We start from the raw sequence: 16,039 nt of genomic DNA, 5'->3' as shown, positions 1-16,039 counted from the left end.
TATATATAATATATATATAATAATATATATATATATATATATATATATATATATATATATATATAAAACCAGTATATTGTTATCTCCAAAGTTTTTGGCATGTTCCATTAATTGCGGCCTTAAATCCACCATAGAAATAGAAAGAATAAAATGAAGCTCCGGGTAATATGGATAGCCTACTATTGAACTGTTTGGATTAGATTCTACACAGTGCAACCTTTGGTAGGCTTCTGTCAGGCTGCGCTACAGCAATGCCACGTCAGCCCGTGCTCATGTGTCACGTTCTGACCATAGTTCTTTTGTGTTTTCTTTGTTTTAGTATTGGTCAGGACGTGAGCTGGGTGGGCATTCTATGTGTTGTGTATCTAGTTTGGCCGTTTCTATGTATGACCTGATATGGTTCTCAGTCAGAGGCAGGTGTTAGTCATTGTCTCTGATTGGGAACCATATTTAGGTAGCTTGTTTTGTGTTGGGTTTGTGGGTGGTTGTCGTCTGTCTTTGTGTTCTCTGCACCAGATAGGACTGTTTCGGTTTTGCCACATTTGTTATTTTGTATTTGTTTAGTGTTCACGTTTTTGTTATTATTAAAACATGATGAACACGAACTACACTGCGTCTTGGTCCGATCCGTGCTACACCTCCTCTTCAGACGAAGAGGAGGAAGGCTGCCGTTACAGAACCACCCACCAAAAAAGGACCAAGCAGCGTGTAAGGGACAGCAGCAGCAGCGCCTAGTACACAGGACTCCTGGACATGGAGGAAATTCTGGACGGTAAGGGACCCTGGGCTAAGCTGGAGAATATCGCCGCTCTCGTGAAGAGCTGGAGGCAGCTAAAGCCGAGAGGCGGTGGTATGAGGAGCAGCACGGAAGCGTGGCTGGAGGCCAGAGAGGCAGCCCCAAATATTCTTGGGGGGGGGGGGGGGGGGGGGGTGTGGCGAAGTCAGGTAGGAGACCTGCGCCAACTTCCCGGGCTTACCGTGAGAGCGAAGTACGGGCAGACACCGTGTTATGCGGAAGAGCGCACGGTGTCTCCTGTACATGTGCATAGCCCGGTGCGGTACATCCCAGCTCCTCGTATCGGCCGGGCTAGAGTGGGCATCGAACCAGGTGCCATGAAGCCGGCTCAACGCATCTGGTCTCCAGTGCGTCTCCTTGGGCCGGTGTACATGGCACCAGCCTTAAGCATGGTGTCCCCGTTCGCCAGGACAGCCCAGTGCGGGTTATTTCCACCTCACCGCACTGGCCGGGCTAAGGGGAGTATTCAACAGGTAAGGTTGGGCAGGCTCGGTGCTCAAGAGCTCCAGTACGCTTTCACGGTCCGGTATATCCGGTGCCACCTCCTCGCCCCAGCCCAGTCCCACCAGTGCAACACCACGCACCAGGCTTCCTGTGCGTCTTCAGAGCCCTGTTCCTCCTCACCACTCGCCCTGAGGTGCGTGTCTCCAGCCCGGTACCACCAGTTCCGGCACCACGCACCAAGCCTCCTGTGCATCTCCAGAGCCCTGTACGCCCTATTGCTGCTCCCCACACTAGCCTTGAGGTGCGTGTCCTTAGCCCGGTACCACCAGTTCCTGCACCACGCACCAGGCCTACTGTGCGCCTCAGCAGGCCAGAGTCTGCCGTCTGCCCAGCGCCGCCTGTGCTGCCCATCCGCCCAGCGCTGCCTGCGCTGCCCGTCTGTCCAGCGCCGCCTGCGCTGCCCGTCTGCCAGCGCCGTCTGAGCTGCCCGGCTGCCCAGCGCCATCTGAGCCGCCCGTCTGTCCAGCGCCATCTGAGCCCGCCGTCTGTCCAGCGCCATCTGAGCCGCCCGTCTGCCTGAGCCGCTAGAGCCGTCCGTCAGTCAGGAGCCGCCAGGGCCGTCCGCCAGTCAGGAGCCGCCAGAGCCGCCCGCCAGTCAGGAGCCGCCAGAGCTGCCCGCCAGTAAGGAGCCGCCAGAGCTGCCCTCCAGTCATGAGCTGCCCTCCAGTCATGAGCTGCCTTCAGTCTAGCTGCCCTCCAGTCATGAGCTGCCCTCCAGTATGAGCTGCCCTTCAGTCTGAGCTGCCTCCAGTCATGACTGCCCTCCAGTCATGAGCTGCCCTCCACATGAGCTGCCCTTCAGTCATGAGCTGCCCATCAGTCATGAGCTGCCCTCCAGTCATGAGCTGCCATTCAGTCATGAGCTGCCATTCAGTCCGGAGCTGTCCTTAGTCCGGAGCTACCTCTCAGTCGGAGCTACCTCTCAGTCCTGAGCTACCTCTCAGTCCTGAGCTACCTCTCAGTCCTGAGCTACCCCTCGTCTGAGCTACCCCTCAGTCATGAGCTACCCCTCAGTCATGAGCTACCCCTCAGTCATAGCTACCTCTCAGTCATGAGCTGCCCCTTCAGTCCGGAGCTGTCCCTCAGTCCGGAGGAGTTTCCTCAGTCATGAGGCGCCCCTCAGTCCAGAGGCGCTCCTCAGTCCAGTGGGGCCCTTTGTTAGGGTTCCTAGGCCAAGGTCGCGGCGAGGGTCGCACCTCAAAGGACGCAAAGGAGGTGGACAAAGACAATGGTGGAGTGGGGTCCACGTCCAGCGCCAGAGCCGCCACCGGCGGACAGGTGCCCACCCAGACCATCTCTTATAGGTTAGGTTGTGTGGTCGGAGTCCGCACCTTGGGGGGGGGGGGGGGGGGGTACTGTCACGTTCTGACCATAGTTATTTTGTGTTTTCTTTGAGTTAGTGTTGGTCAGGACGTGAGCTGGGTGGCATTCTATGTTGTGTGTCTAGTTTGTCCGTTTCTATGTATGAACCTGATATGGTTCTCAATCAGAGGCAGGTGTTAGTCATTGTCTCTGATTGGGAACCATATTTAGGTAGCTTGTTTTGTGTTGGGGTTTGTGGTGTTGTCTTCTGTCTTTGTGTTCTCTGCACCAGATAGGACTGTTTCGGTTTTGCCACATTTGTTATTTTGTATTTGTTTAGTGTTCACGTTTTTGTTATTATTAAAACATGATGAACACGAACTACACTGCGTCTTGGTCCGATCCCTGCTACACCTCCTCTTCAGACGAAGAGGAGGAAGGCTGCCGTTACATCATGCCATGGTTCTCATAGCTAGGGGAAGTGATGACTACATTGACTTTGCTCATGATGCATGCTGCAAATTATGTGTAACAACACCCGGAGCGCATCGGCCATGAAACAAAACACCAATACAAATGTAACAACAGCACAAAATAGATTAAGAAGCTTGTGGAATTTCTTTTGCGGGTGCCGTCATTATAGGATAGACACTGTGATTTCTAGCTGCACCAGTCAAAGCAGTGGAGTGTGGTCAAAACCATTCATCTTGGGGCAATGGGGGAATTGGGGTTCCAAAATGCAATCATGTTACACACAATTTTACCATTTACACTGAACAAAATATTAAACGCGACATGTAAAGTGTTGGTCCCATGTTTCATGAGCTGAAATAAAAGATCTTATAAATGTTCCATACGCACAAAAAGCTTATTCCTCTCAATTGTTTTTCACACTCATTTGTTTACATCCCTGTTAGTGAGCACTAATCCTTTGCCAAGATCATCCATCCACCTGACAGGTGTGGCATATCAAGAAGCTGATGAACAGCAGATGATCATTACACAGTTTCACGTTGTGCGGGGACAATGAAAGGCCACTCTAAAATGTGTAGTTTTGTCACACAACACAATGCCACAGATGTCTAAAGTTTTGAGGGAGTGTGCAATTGGCATGCTGACTGCAGGAATGTCTACCAGAACTGTTGCCAGAGAATTGAATGTCAATTCCTCTAACATAAGCCGCCTCCAACGTTGTTTTAGAGAATTTGACAGTACGTCCAACTGGCCTCACAACCGCAGACCATGTGTACGGCGTCCTTGTGGAGCGGTTTGCTGATGTCAACGTTGTGAACAGAGTGCCATATGGTGGCGGTGGGGTTATGATAGTTAGGCATAAGCTATGGACAATGAACACAATTGTATTTTATCAATGCCAATTTCAATGCACAGAGATACCGTGACGAGATCCTGAAGCCCATTGTTGTGCCATTCACCCGCCGCCATCACGTCATGTTTCAGCATGATAATGACGGCTCCATGTCGCCAGGATCTGTACACAATTCCTGGAAGCTGAAAATTTCCCAGTTCTTCAATGGTATTCTCTGCGCGTCTGTCTTTGTGTTCTCTGCACCAGATAGGACTGTTTCGGTTTTGCCACATTTGTTATTTTGTATTTGTTTAGTGTTCACGTTTTTGTTATTATTAAAACATGATGAACACGAACTACACTGCGTCTTGGTCCGATCCCTGCTACACCTCCTCTTCAGACGAAGAGGAGGAAGGCTGCCGTTACATCATGCCATGGTTCTCARAGCTAGGGGAAGTGATGACTACATTGACTTTGCTCATGATGCATGCTGCAAATTATGTGTAACAACACCCGGAGCGCATCGGCCATGAAACAAAACACCAATACAAATGTAACAACAGCACAAAATAGATTAAGAAGCTTGTGGAATTTTCTTTTGCGGGTGCCGTCATTATAGGATAGACACTTGTGATTTCTAGCTGCACCAGTCAAAGCAGTGGAGTGTGGTCAAAACCATTCATCTTGGGGCAATGGGGGGAATTGGGGTTCCAAAATGCAATCATGTTACACACAATTTTACCATTTACACTGAACAAAAATATAAACGCGACATGTAAAGTGTTGGTCCCATGTTTCATGAGCTGAAATAAAAGATCTTATAAATGTTCCATACGCACAAAAAGCTTATTCCTCTCAATTGTTTTGCACACTCATTTGTTTACATCCCTGTTAGTGAGCACTAATCCTTTGCCAAGATCATCCATCCACCTGACAGGTGTGGCATATCAAGAAGCTGATTGAACAGCATGATCATTACACAGTTTCACGTTGTGCTGGGGACAATGAAAGGCCACTCTAAAATGTGTAGTTTTGTCACACAACACAATGCCACAGATGTCTAAAGTTTTGAGGGAGTGTGCAATTGGCATGCTGACTGCAGGAATGTCTACCAGAACTGTTGCCAGAGAATTGAATGTCAATTCCTCTAACATAAGCCGCCTCCAACGTTGTTTTAGAGAATTTGACAGTACGTCCAACTGGCCTCACAACCGCAGACCATGTGTACGGCGTCCTGTGGGTGAGCGGTTTGCTGATGTCAACGTTGTGAACAGAGTGCCATATGGTGGCGGTGGGGTTATGGTATAGTTAGGCATAAGCTATGGACAATGAACACAATTGTATTTTATCAATGCCAATTTCAATGCACAGAGATACCGTGACGAGATCCTGAAGCCCATTGTTGTGCCATTCACCCGCCGCCATCACGTCATGTTTCAGCATGATAATGACGGCTCCATGTCGCCAGGATCTGTACACAATTCCTGGAAGCTGAAAATWTCCCAGTTCTTCAATGGTCTGTACTCATCAGAGATGTCACCCATTGAGCATGTTTGGGATGCTCTGGATTGATGTGTATGACAGTGTGTTCCAGTTCCCGCCAATATCCAGGACTTCGCACAGCCATTGAAGAGGAGTGGGACAACATTCCACGGGCCACAATCAACAGCCTGATCAACTCTATGCAAAGGAGATGTGTCGCGCTGCATGAGGCAAATGGTGGACACACCAGATACTGACTGGTTTTCTGATCCACGTCCCTACTTAAAAGAAAAATGTATCTGTGACCAACTGATGCATATCTGTATTCCCAGTCATGTGAAATCCATAGATTAGGGCCGAATGAATGTATTTCAATTGACTGATTTCCTTATATGATTTGTAAAYTCTTTAAAATTGTTGCATGTTACATTTATATTTTTATTCAGTATATAAAATGGTCATATATATTTTTGTTGGACAGACTAGCTCAAACATTTGTGAAACTTTACAATTATAATTTGCTAATAAAGAAAACAAACAACAAAAAACATACGTTTGGAGCCCCTATTTTAATTTGTTCCATGACTCAGGTGACCAAGTGTAGGTTACGACGAAAAGCTGTTTGGCTCAGCCGAAGATGATCTGTTATATTGCTCAGCTCAATCACGACTCGCGAAGAGGAAGAACTTTGCAGGTGTTTCTGATTAATAAACAATGCCATGCTGGTGGGTGGTAACATTCAAATAAAACTGCCCTGAAAAGAAACGTAGACTGAAAAGTATTAGCATGTCATATCATAGGGGAAACACACGGCATTGCCACGGAAAATATCCAAAGTTACCACTTCGAATTTCCCACTTCAACTCCAAATATATCATACTTTGACTAAAATGATGACTTATTGACTAGAAATCGTTTTGCAACATTGGTAAGCTATGGGAATTGTCTATCTCCTGAAAAAAAAATGTTTTTTGCACTTGTGGGTGTTTAAAACGGCTAAACTTTCTATCCACTCCATGGCAAAATTGATAGAATTTCAGGAAATGTAACGCTTGTTCTCCTCCTCTTCGTCCGAAGAGGAGGAGTAGGGATCAGACCAACATGCAGCGGGTTTAGAAAACATAATGAATTTCTTAAACGACGAAGACGAACACGAAACAACACTTGGAATAATACAAAATAACAAAACGAACGAAGACAGACCTGAACTAGAGAACTTACAAATAACACGAAGAACGCACGAACAGGTATAGACTACAAACAAAATCGCTACAGTCCCGTGTGGTACGCACATACATACAGACACGGAAGACAACCACCCACAAACAAACAGTGTGAACACCCTACCTTTATATGGTTCCCAATCAGAGGAAACGTCAAACACCTGTCTCTGATTGAGAACCATATAAGGCTAATTACAAACCCTAAACATAGAAACACAAAACATAGAATGCCCACCCCAACTCCCGCCCTGACCAACTAAACACATACAAAAATAACAGACAACAGGTCAGGAACGTGACAGGAAATAAGCTGTAAAACTGCAAATGATTTCTCTCTGCCCCATGGGAAAGGTAGTAGTATTGCATTAAATTCGTTATAAAATTGTAAAATGTTTCTCTCTGCCCCATGGCGAAATGTGTAGAATTGCAGGAAATTCACTTTTAAAACATAAATGTTTCTCTCCACTCTCAAGAGAGGGGCCACTAAAATGTTTTGCCACGGGCTGGGGTCCCCCCAACCAAATCTCGCTTACAGATGTAGGATCTTAATTTGAGCCAGTTTGCAACAGCAGAAAAATAATCCTGCAGCAACAGGAAATGTTAATTATTATGTGGATTATAATTAATGGACATTTTTGTAGGGGTTGATATATTTTTCGGAAGGGAAAATCAAGTCTGAAATTTCAAAGTGGAAATTACAAACTTCAGAAGCCTTTTTAAACCTCAAATAACCTACACGTTTAAAATGTCCTGCATTCTCCTGCAACAGAGTGATCAAATAAGATCCACATCTGTAACATTATCTCACTTTTCCCCTCTCTCTTTCTTCTTCCCTCTCTCTGTCTTTCTTTCTTCTTCTTTCTTTCTTTCTTTCTTTCTTTCTTTCTTTCTTTCTTTCTTCTTTCTTTCTTTTCTTTCTTTTCTTTCTTTCTTTCTTTCTCTCTCTCTCTCCTCTCTCTCTCCTCTCTCTCTCTCTCTCTCTCTCTCTCTCCTCTCTCGCTCTCTCTCTTTCTTCTCCATTCATCTCTCCTGTAGACGGCACTCCTCGTATCGTGTCTTGCCTTCAGTGAGCGCGTGGTCCGCCCCCGGCGAGCCCTTCTCCCTGATGTGTGCCTCCCAAGGAGCCCCACCCCCTTCCATCACCTGGACACTGGACGACGAGCCTGTGGTGCGAGACTCCGCCTACAAAACCAGCCAGTACACCCTATCAGACGGCCTGACCGTGTCACATGTCAACGTCAGCAGCCCGGCCATCCGTGACGGGGGAGTGTATCGCTGCGCCGCACGCAACTCGGCCGGTAGCGCCGAGTACCAAGCGCGCATAAACGTAAGAGGTGCCTGTCTACTTTTCAATATACACGCACCCCACACCTGCACCTATACATGCACTGACAATAAGTATACAGTACAGAGACAGGTGGAGATGTGTGAGGAGTTAGACAAACGTGCAACACGTACACACATCCAAGACACATGCATACATGCACTAACACACACAGCGAGGTTTAGAGTCCATCATTTCACACACCCAACCCTAACCCCAACCCTCCAACTGTCATCCCTCTTTCTTACTCTCTGTCTTTTTCTCTGTATGTGTGTCTCTCTCCCGCGTCCCTGTTTCTGTCTGTCTGTGTCGTTCCCAGTGTGTGTTTCTCTCTCTTTTGCTGTGTGTCTGTCTACCTGGATGTCTCTCTGACTCCTGTCTCTATCTATCTGTTCTCATCAAGACCACAGCAAAGACCATGTCTGTTCTCATCAAGACCATAGGACAGTGTTACTGAGGGTAATGTAGTCAAACATGTGCATACACACCCATGCACACAATCACTTAGAAAACACATTAATAGATATTACAAATATTACCAGTATGATTGGGTTAAGGGGACATCACTAACCTCTTTCTCTACCCCTCAATCTGCCCCAATCACTCTCTACCCAACCTTTATCTTCTCCCTCCCCAATCTTTATCTTCTCTGCTCCCCTTTTCTCCCATGTCCTCCTCCCCTCTTTCTCCTCTTCCACCCCTGTCTCCTCCTCCCTTTTTCCCCCTTCTTCTTCCTCCTCTTTCCCTCCTCTCCTCCGCTCCTCTCGTCCTCCCTCTCTTTTCTGTGTCTCCAGGTTCTCCTAGGATCAGGGAGATGCGTGACATCACGGCTGTGGCAGGAAGGAACACCTTTATAACCTGTCGTGTGATTGGTTACCCCTACTACTCTATCAAGTGGTTTAAGGACGGCATGCTGCTGCCTGACAACCATCGCCAGGTGGTGTATGAGAATGGAACCCTGAGGCTGAGTGATGTGCAGAAGGGCATGGACGAGGGTACCTACCTGTGTAGTGTGCTCATCCAGCCACAGACCTCCATCGACCAGACTGTCCACGTCACTGTGAAAGGTAGGGGACTGGACAGGGGTGGGGGACAAAGGGTAGGGGCAAAGGTGAAATACAGGTAAGGGAAATAGAGTAGGTATGAAAACTACCAATGACAGGCTGTTCACTACAATGCAGTGGATTTGTTGAAAGTCATCAACGTTTGGGCAAGGTTTCTTCCTAGTCGTAAAGAGGCAATCAGCTTAACAGGGTGGTCACACCATGGCGTTAAAAGCATCTAGCTTTATGTGAATGTGTAAGTGTGTTTGTTGGATGGTAAGCATGTGTGCTTTAGGTGTGTTTGTGTGTGGGTGTTGGGGGGTGTGTGTGGGTTTGTGTGTGTGTGTGTATTGGGGTGTGTGTGTGTATTGAGTTCCTAGTCGTAAAGAGGCAATCAGCTTAACAGGGTGGTCACACCATGGCGTTAAAAGCATCTAGCTTTATGTGAATGTGTAAGTGTGTTTGTTGGATGGTAAGCATGTGTGCTTTAGGTGTGTTTGTGTGTGGGTGTTGGGGGGTCTATAGAAGTCTGTGTGTGCGTGTGCACGTGTGTTTGTGTGTGTCTCTGATTTAATTAGATGAATCATAATGAGGCCCAGATTAAATCCCCCAGACGTTTTAGCTGTAGCACCACTCCACCCCCTTCCGCGACCATGGCAACGGCATGACTTCCTCCGCCAGTTGGCCTGTAATCAGAGCACCTATTATGGGCTGGTGAAGATGGAAGGGGGTCAGGGGTGGGACCTCTAACCTCTGACCTCTGTAACCTCTGCCCCTAGTGCCACCACTGATCCAGCCCTTTGATATCCCCTCCACGTCGGTGGGAAAGCTGATGTACATTGCCTGCGTGGTGTCGTCAGGTGACATGCCCATCCGCATCACCTGGCACAAAGACGGGCAACTCATCGTGCCTGGTTCCGCCTCTGGTGTTGGCATAGAGACCAAAGAATTCATGAGCTCCTTGCAGATCTCCAAGGTGACGCTGAAGCACAATGGCAACTACACCTGCATTGCTAGCAACGCCGCGGCAACCGTCAGCTGGGAGAGACAGCTGATCGTCACCGGTGAGAGAGGGAGGAGGGGAGGAGAGGAGAGGATGGAGGGAGGGTGAGAAGGAGAGGAAGGATTGGAAAATAAGTGGTGTTGAAGAATTTGAGAAAGATAAAGAATGAATGCATGGACAGACTGGTTATAGAAGCTGGAAGATATTAAGAAAACACAGAAGGATTGAAGAATAATTGAAGAATATCCACCATTTTAGAGATGCTGTTGTCAATTATAATGACTGTACTAACTATAACCTCTCCTCCCTCAGTTCCCCCTCGCTTCGTGGTCCAGCCCAACAACCAGGATGGGATCTATGGGAAGGCAGGAGTACTAAACTGTTCTGTGGAGGGATACCCCCCTCCCAAAGTCATGTGGAAACACGCCAAAGGTAAAGACCAACACCCTGCAGCACTAACAACATCAACTATCTAACTGTCTACTATTCTACGTATCATAGTGAAATAACTTGTACAGTAAAGTTTAATTGATGATGGAAGATAAAATTAGCAAATGTTTTTATTTTTATTCTCTACTGTAACATCATAACTAAGCGTAAGATTAGAGACCATTATAACCTTGCGTAACTTTGACTTGACACGACCGTGCCGTTCCTCCCTGAAGGTATAGGGAACCCCCAGCAGTACCACCCTGTGCCTCTGACTGGTCGGATCCAGATCATGTTCAACGGCTCCCTGCTGATTCGGCACGTCCTAGAGGACGACCGGGGATACTACCTCTGTCAGGCCTCCAATGGAGTGGGCTCTGACATCAGCAAGAGCATGGTCCTCACCGTCAAGAGTGAGTTCATCTGTCTCTCACTAGGTCTTTCTCTCTCCCTCTCTCTCTCTCTCTTGTTCTCTCTTTCTTTCTTCCTTTCTCTCATTCTCTCTCAATTCAATTCAATTCAATTCAAGGGGCTTTATTGGCATGGAAACATATGTTTACATTCCCAAAGCAAGTGAAATTGATAAACAAAAGTGAAATAAACAGTAAAAAGTGAACAGTAAATATTACTGTTCCAAAATAATAAAGACATTTCAAATGTCATATTATGTCTACATACAGTGTTTTAACGATGTGCAAATAGTTCAAGTAAAAAAAGGGAAAATAAATCAACATAAATATGGGTTGTATTTACAATGGTGTTTGTTCTTCACTGGTTGCCATTTTCTTGTGGCAACAGGTCARAAATCTTGCTGTTGTGATTGCACACGCTGGTATTTCACCCAATAGATATGTTAGTTTATCAAAATTGGATTTGTTTTCAAATAATTCTTTGTGGGTCTCTATAATCTGAGGGAAATATGTGTCTCTAATATGGTCATACATTTGTCAGGAGATTAGGAAGTGCAGCTCAGTTTCCACCTCATTTTGTGATCAGTGTGCACATAGCCTGTCTTCTCTTGAGAGCCAGGTCTGCCTACGACGACCTTTCTCAATAGCAAGGCTATGCTCACTGAATCTGTACATAGTCAGCTTTCCATAGTCAGTCACATTGGTCAGGTATTCTGCCACTGTGTAGTCTCTCTTTAGGGCCAAATAGCATTCTATTTTGCTCCGTTTTTTGGTTAATTCTTTGCAATGTGTCAAGTAATTATCTTTTTGTTTTCTCATGATTTGGTTGGGTCTAATTGTGTTGCTGTCCTGGGGCTCTGTGGGGTCTGTTTATGTTTGTGAACAGAGCCCCAGGACCAGCTTTCTTAGAGGACTCTTCTCCAGATTCATCTCTCTGTAAGTGATTGCTTTGTTATGGAAGGTTTGGGAATCGCTTCCTTTAAGGTGGTTGTAGAATTTAACGTCTCTTTTCTGGATTTTGATAATTAGCGGGTATCAGCCTAATTCTGCTCTGCATGCATTATTTGGTGTTTTACYTTGTATGAGGAGGATATTTTTTCAGAATTCTGCATGCAGAGTCTCAATTTGGTGTTTCTTGGTTGGTGAGTGGTCCCCAGACCTCACAACCAAAAAAGGCAATGGGTTCTATAACCGATTCAAGTATTTTTAGCCAAATCTTAATTGGTATGTCAAATGTTATGTTCCTTTTGATGGTATAGAAGGCCCTTCTTGCCTTGTCTCTCAGATTGTTCACAGATTTGTGGAAGTTACCTGTGACACTGATGTTTAGGCAGAGGTATGCATCGTTTTTTGTGTGCTCTAGGGCAACAGTGTCTAGATGGAATTTGTATTTGTTTTCCTGGCAACTGTACCTTTTTTGGAACACCATTATTTTTGTCTTTACTGAGATTTACTGTCAGGGCCAAGGTCTGACAGAATCTGTGCATAAGATCTAGGCGCTGCTGTAGGCCCTCCTTGGTTAGGGACATAAGCACCAGATCATCAGCAAACAGTAGACATTTGACTTCAGATTTTAGTAGGGTGAGGGCAGGTGCTGCAGACTGTTCTAGTGCCCTCACCAATTTGTTGATATATATGTTGAAGAGGGTGGGGCTTAAGCTGCATCCCTGTCTCAGCCCACGTCCCTGTGGAAAGAAATGTGTGTTTTTTGCCAATTTTAACGGCACACTTGTTATTTGTGTACATAGATTTTATAATGTTGATGTTTTTCCCCCAACACCACTTTCCATCAATTTGTATAGCAGACCCTCATCCCAAATTGAGTCAAAGGCTTTTTTGAAGTCAACAAAGCATAAGAAGACTTTGCGTTTGTTTTGCTTAGTTTGTTTTTGAATTAGTGTGTGCAGGGTGAATTTGTGGTCTGTCGTATCGTAATTTGGTAATAAGCCATATTTACATTAGCTCAGTTCATTGTTTTTACTGAGTCTGATGTTAATGATAATGCAGAGGATTTTCCCAAGGTTGCTTTTGACCTATATCCCACAATAGTTATTGGAGTCAAATTTGTCTCCACTTTGGTGGATTGGGGTTATCAGTCCTTGGTTACAAATATTGGGGAATATGCCAGAGTTGAGGATGATGTTAAAACGTTTAAGTATAGCCAATTGGAATTTGTGGTCTGTATATTTGATAAATTCATGTACAGTAGTATGCCATCAACACCACAGGCCTTTTTGGGTTGGTGGGTTTGCATTTTGTCCTGTAGTTCATTCAATGTAACTGGAGAATCCAGTGGTTTCTGGTTGTGTTTATTTGCTGATTCTAAGATTTGTAATTGATCATGTATATGTTTTTTCTGTTTGTTCTTTGCTATAGATCCAAAAATATTGGAGAATGGGTTTATCCACACATCTCCATTTTGGATAGATAACTCTTCGTTTTGTTGTTTGTTTAGTGTGTTCCAATTTTACCAGAAGTGGTTTGATTCTATGGATTCTTCAATTACATTGAGCTGATTTCTGACGTGCTGTTCCTTATTTTTCCYTAGTGTATTTCTTTATTGTTTTAGTGATTTAGCACAGTGAAGGTGCAGACTCAGGTTTTCTGGGTCTCTATGTTTTTGGTTGGATATGTTTCTCAATTTCTTTCTTAGGTTTTTTAATTCTTCATCAAACCATTTGTCATTGTTGTTAATTTTCTTAGGTTGTCTGCTTGACATTTTTAGATTTGATAGGGAAGCTGAAAGGTCAAATATACTGTTTAGACTTTTTACTGCCAAGTTTACACCTTCACTATTACAGTGACATTTTTTGCCTAGAAAGTTGTCTAAAAGGGATTGAGTTTGTTGTTGCCTAATTGTTTTTTGGTAGGTTTCTACACTACTTTCCTTCCATCTATAGCATTTCTTAATATTGTGCAGTTCCTTTGGCTGTTATGCCTCATGATTGAGTATTGCTCTGTTCAGGTAGACTGTGATTTTGCTGTGATCTGATAGGGGTGTTAGTGGGCTGACTGTGAAAGCTCTGAGAGACTCTGGGTTGAGGTCAGTGATGAAGTAATCTACAGTACTACTGCCAAGGGATGAGCTGTAGGTGTATCTACCATAGGAGTCTCCTTGAATCCTACCATTGATTATGTACAGACCCAGCATGCGACAGACCTGGAGGAGTTGTGACCCATTTTTGTTGGTTGTTTTGTCATAGTTGTGTCTAGGGGGGCATATTTGGGAGGGAATACTGTTTGCTGAGAGTGTCAGGTTCTTGTCCAGTTTTGGCATTTAGGTCATCACAGACTAGTACATGTCCCTGGGTATGGAAATGGTTGATCTCCCCCTCTAGGATGGAGAAGTTGTCATCGTTAAAGTATGAGGATTCTATTGGAGGGATATAGGTAGCACACATGAGGACATTTTTCTCTGTGGAGATCATTTCTAGCCAGATGTAAAATGTTCCTGTTTTGACTAATTTAATAGAGTGTATTAGGTCTGCTCTATACCAAATTAGCATACCCCCTGAGTCTCTTCCCTGTTTCATACCTGGTAGTTTAGTGGAATGGACTACCAGCTCTCTGTAACCTAGAGGGCAACCAGTGGGTCCGTCTCCTCTATATCATGTTTCTTGTAGGATGACAATGTCTGTATTTCCAATTTATTTGATGAAATTTGGGTTCCTACTCTTTAGGCCAAAGGCAGATGACCTCAGACCTTGTATATTCCAGGATGAGATAGTGAAATCTATCTGTTCCATAGTGTCTGGTGTTGTTTTCGTGTGGTTTAGGCCCAGAACATTACAGTAGGTGTGAGCAGAGCATGTTGTCTCACTCTGTCTCTCTCTCTTTCTCTCTCTCTCTCTCTCTCTCTCTCTCTCTCTCTCTCTCTCTCTCTCTCTCTCTCTCTCTCTCTCTCTCTCTCTCTCTCTCTCTCTCTCTCGTATTCTCTCTCTCTCTCTCTCTCTCTCTCTCTCTCTCTCTCTTTCTCGCTCTCTCTTTCATTTTCTCTCATTCTCTTCCTCACACGTGTCATTCATTCCCCCCCTCCTGTTTGACCCCAGCCCTGGGCTACACTTCATTAACCCTCTTCAGGAGGAGGGTTGGCTCTAAACTTAAATACCACTCTCTCTATCTCTCCCAGACTGGTGTATGTGTCTGTGTGTGCATGTTGATTGATTTGTTCCTCCAGTCTGTGTGTCTTTTTGTCTGTCTATGGCTGTGGTGGGGAAGGAAAGGTTCTGATGAATTAGTGATGAAAACAAAACAGCAGGAACCCTTCAGATCAATAACCCATGTTGGCGAAGAGGAGGGAAGGAGGTAGACGGGGAAGAGAGGAGGGGGTGTGAGAGGGCCACGAGGGCTCGGAGCGTGAAATGAAAACAGATAGTGATGGAGGGTCGATTTCTATTTTCTACACACCTGTACAGTTCCTTGATTTTTCAAATACCCATCCCTCTTTCCTTCTCTCATTCCCCCATATCTATTCATCACATTCATGAATATTTCTTCTGTGTGTGTCTCCAGTTCCAGCCATGATCACGTCGCACCCCAACACCACCATGGCCATCAAGGGCCAGATGAAGGAGCTGAACTGCACAGCGCGGGGGGAGCAGCCCATCATCATCCGATGGGAGAGGGGCGACACTGTCATCGATGCTGAGAGGAACCCCCGCTACTCCATCACCATCAACAAGAAAGGGGACGAGGTCATCTCCACACTCAAGGTCAGACACTGAGGAAAGAGGGCAAAATGTTGAGAGAGAATTGAAATTGGAGGGCATTAGAATTTAGAATTTTAGCCCAATTGAGTTGAGATCAAGGTGCAAAAAGGGTTATTTTGTGTGTTGCTGTCCCCCATGTAGCTAAAGCCAGCGGAGCGCGGGGACTCAGTCTTCTTCTCCTGCCATGCCATCAACTCATACGGAGAGGGGCGAGGACTCATCCAGCTTACRGTGCAAGGTGCGTATCTCTCTCACTGCTATTACTGCACATAGGCTCACTGTTGACAGACCAGTGATTGAGGTCAAATTGATACTTAACCTCCTCCACTCACACACACAGAGCCTCCTGACCCTCCTGAGTTGGAGGTGAGAGAGGTGAAGGARCGCAGTATGAACCTGCGCTGGATCCAGAGGTTCGACGGCAACAGCATCATCACCAGCTACGACATCGAGTATAAGAACAAGTCTGGTACGAGTCCAACCAGTTTAAAACCTCACATCCCTATTG

General features: G+C 45.6%; 1 protein-coding gene across 1 annotated transcript in view; it reads left to right on the top strand.

The window, feature by feature from the left end:
- Positions 1-16,039, top strand: part of LOC111981451 (cell adhesion molecule DSCAML1-like) — a 112,449-nt gene that overhangs the window by 78,233 nt on the left and 18,177 nt on the right. The window contains 10 exon segments of the mRNA XM_024012720.2: positions 7,649-7,671; positions 7,673-7,696; positions 7,698-7,947; positions 8,732-9,004; positions 9,760-10,044; positions 10,296-10,415; positions 10,649-10,825; positions 15,335-15,534; positions 15,673-15,769; positions 15,872-16,000. Of these exon segments, the coding sequence (XP_023868488.1) occupies positions 7,649-7,671; positions 7,673-7,696; positions 7,698-7,947; positions 8,732-9,004; positions 9,760-10,044; positions 10,296-10,415; positions 10,649-10,825; positions 15,335-15,534; positions 15,673-15,769; positions 15,872-16,000 (1,578 nt within the window).

Source organism: Salvelinus sp. IW2-2015, linkage group LG20 (genome assembly GCF_002910315.2).
Source record: "Salvelinus sp. IW2-2015 linkage group LG20, ASM291031v2, whole genome shotgun sequence".
In the NCBI taxonomy this organism is placed as follows: domain Eukaryota; kingdom Metazoa; phylum Chordata; class Actinopteri; order Salmoniformes; family Salmonidae; genus Salvelinus; species Salvelinus sp. IW2-2015.
The sequence above is the reverse complement of the archived record's forward strand: the minus strand, read 5'-3'. Positions and strand labels throughout refer to the sequence as shown.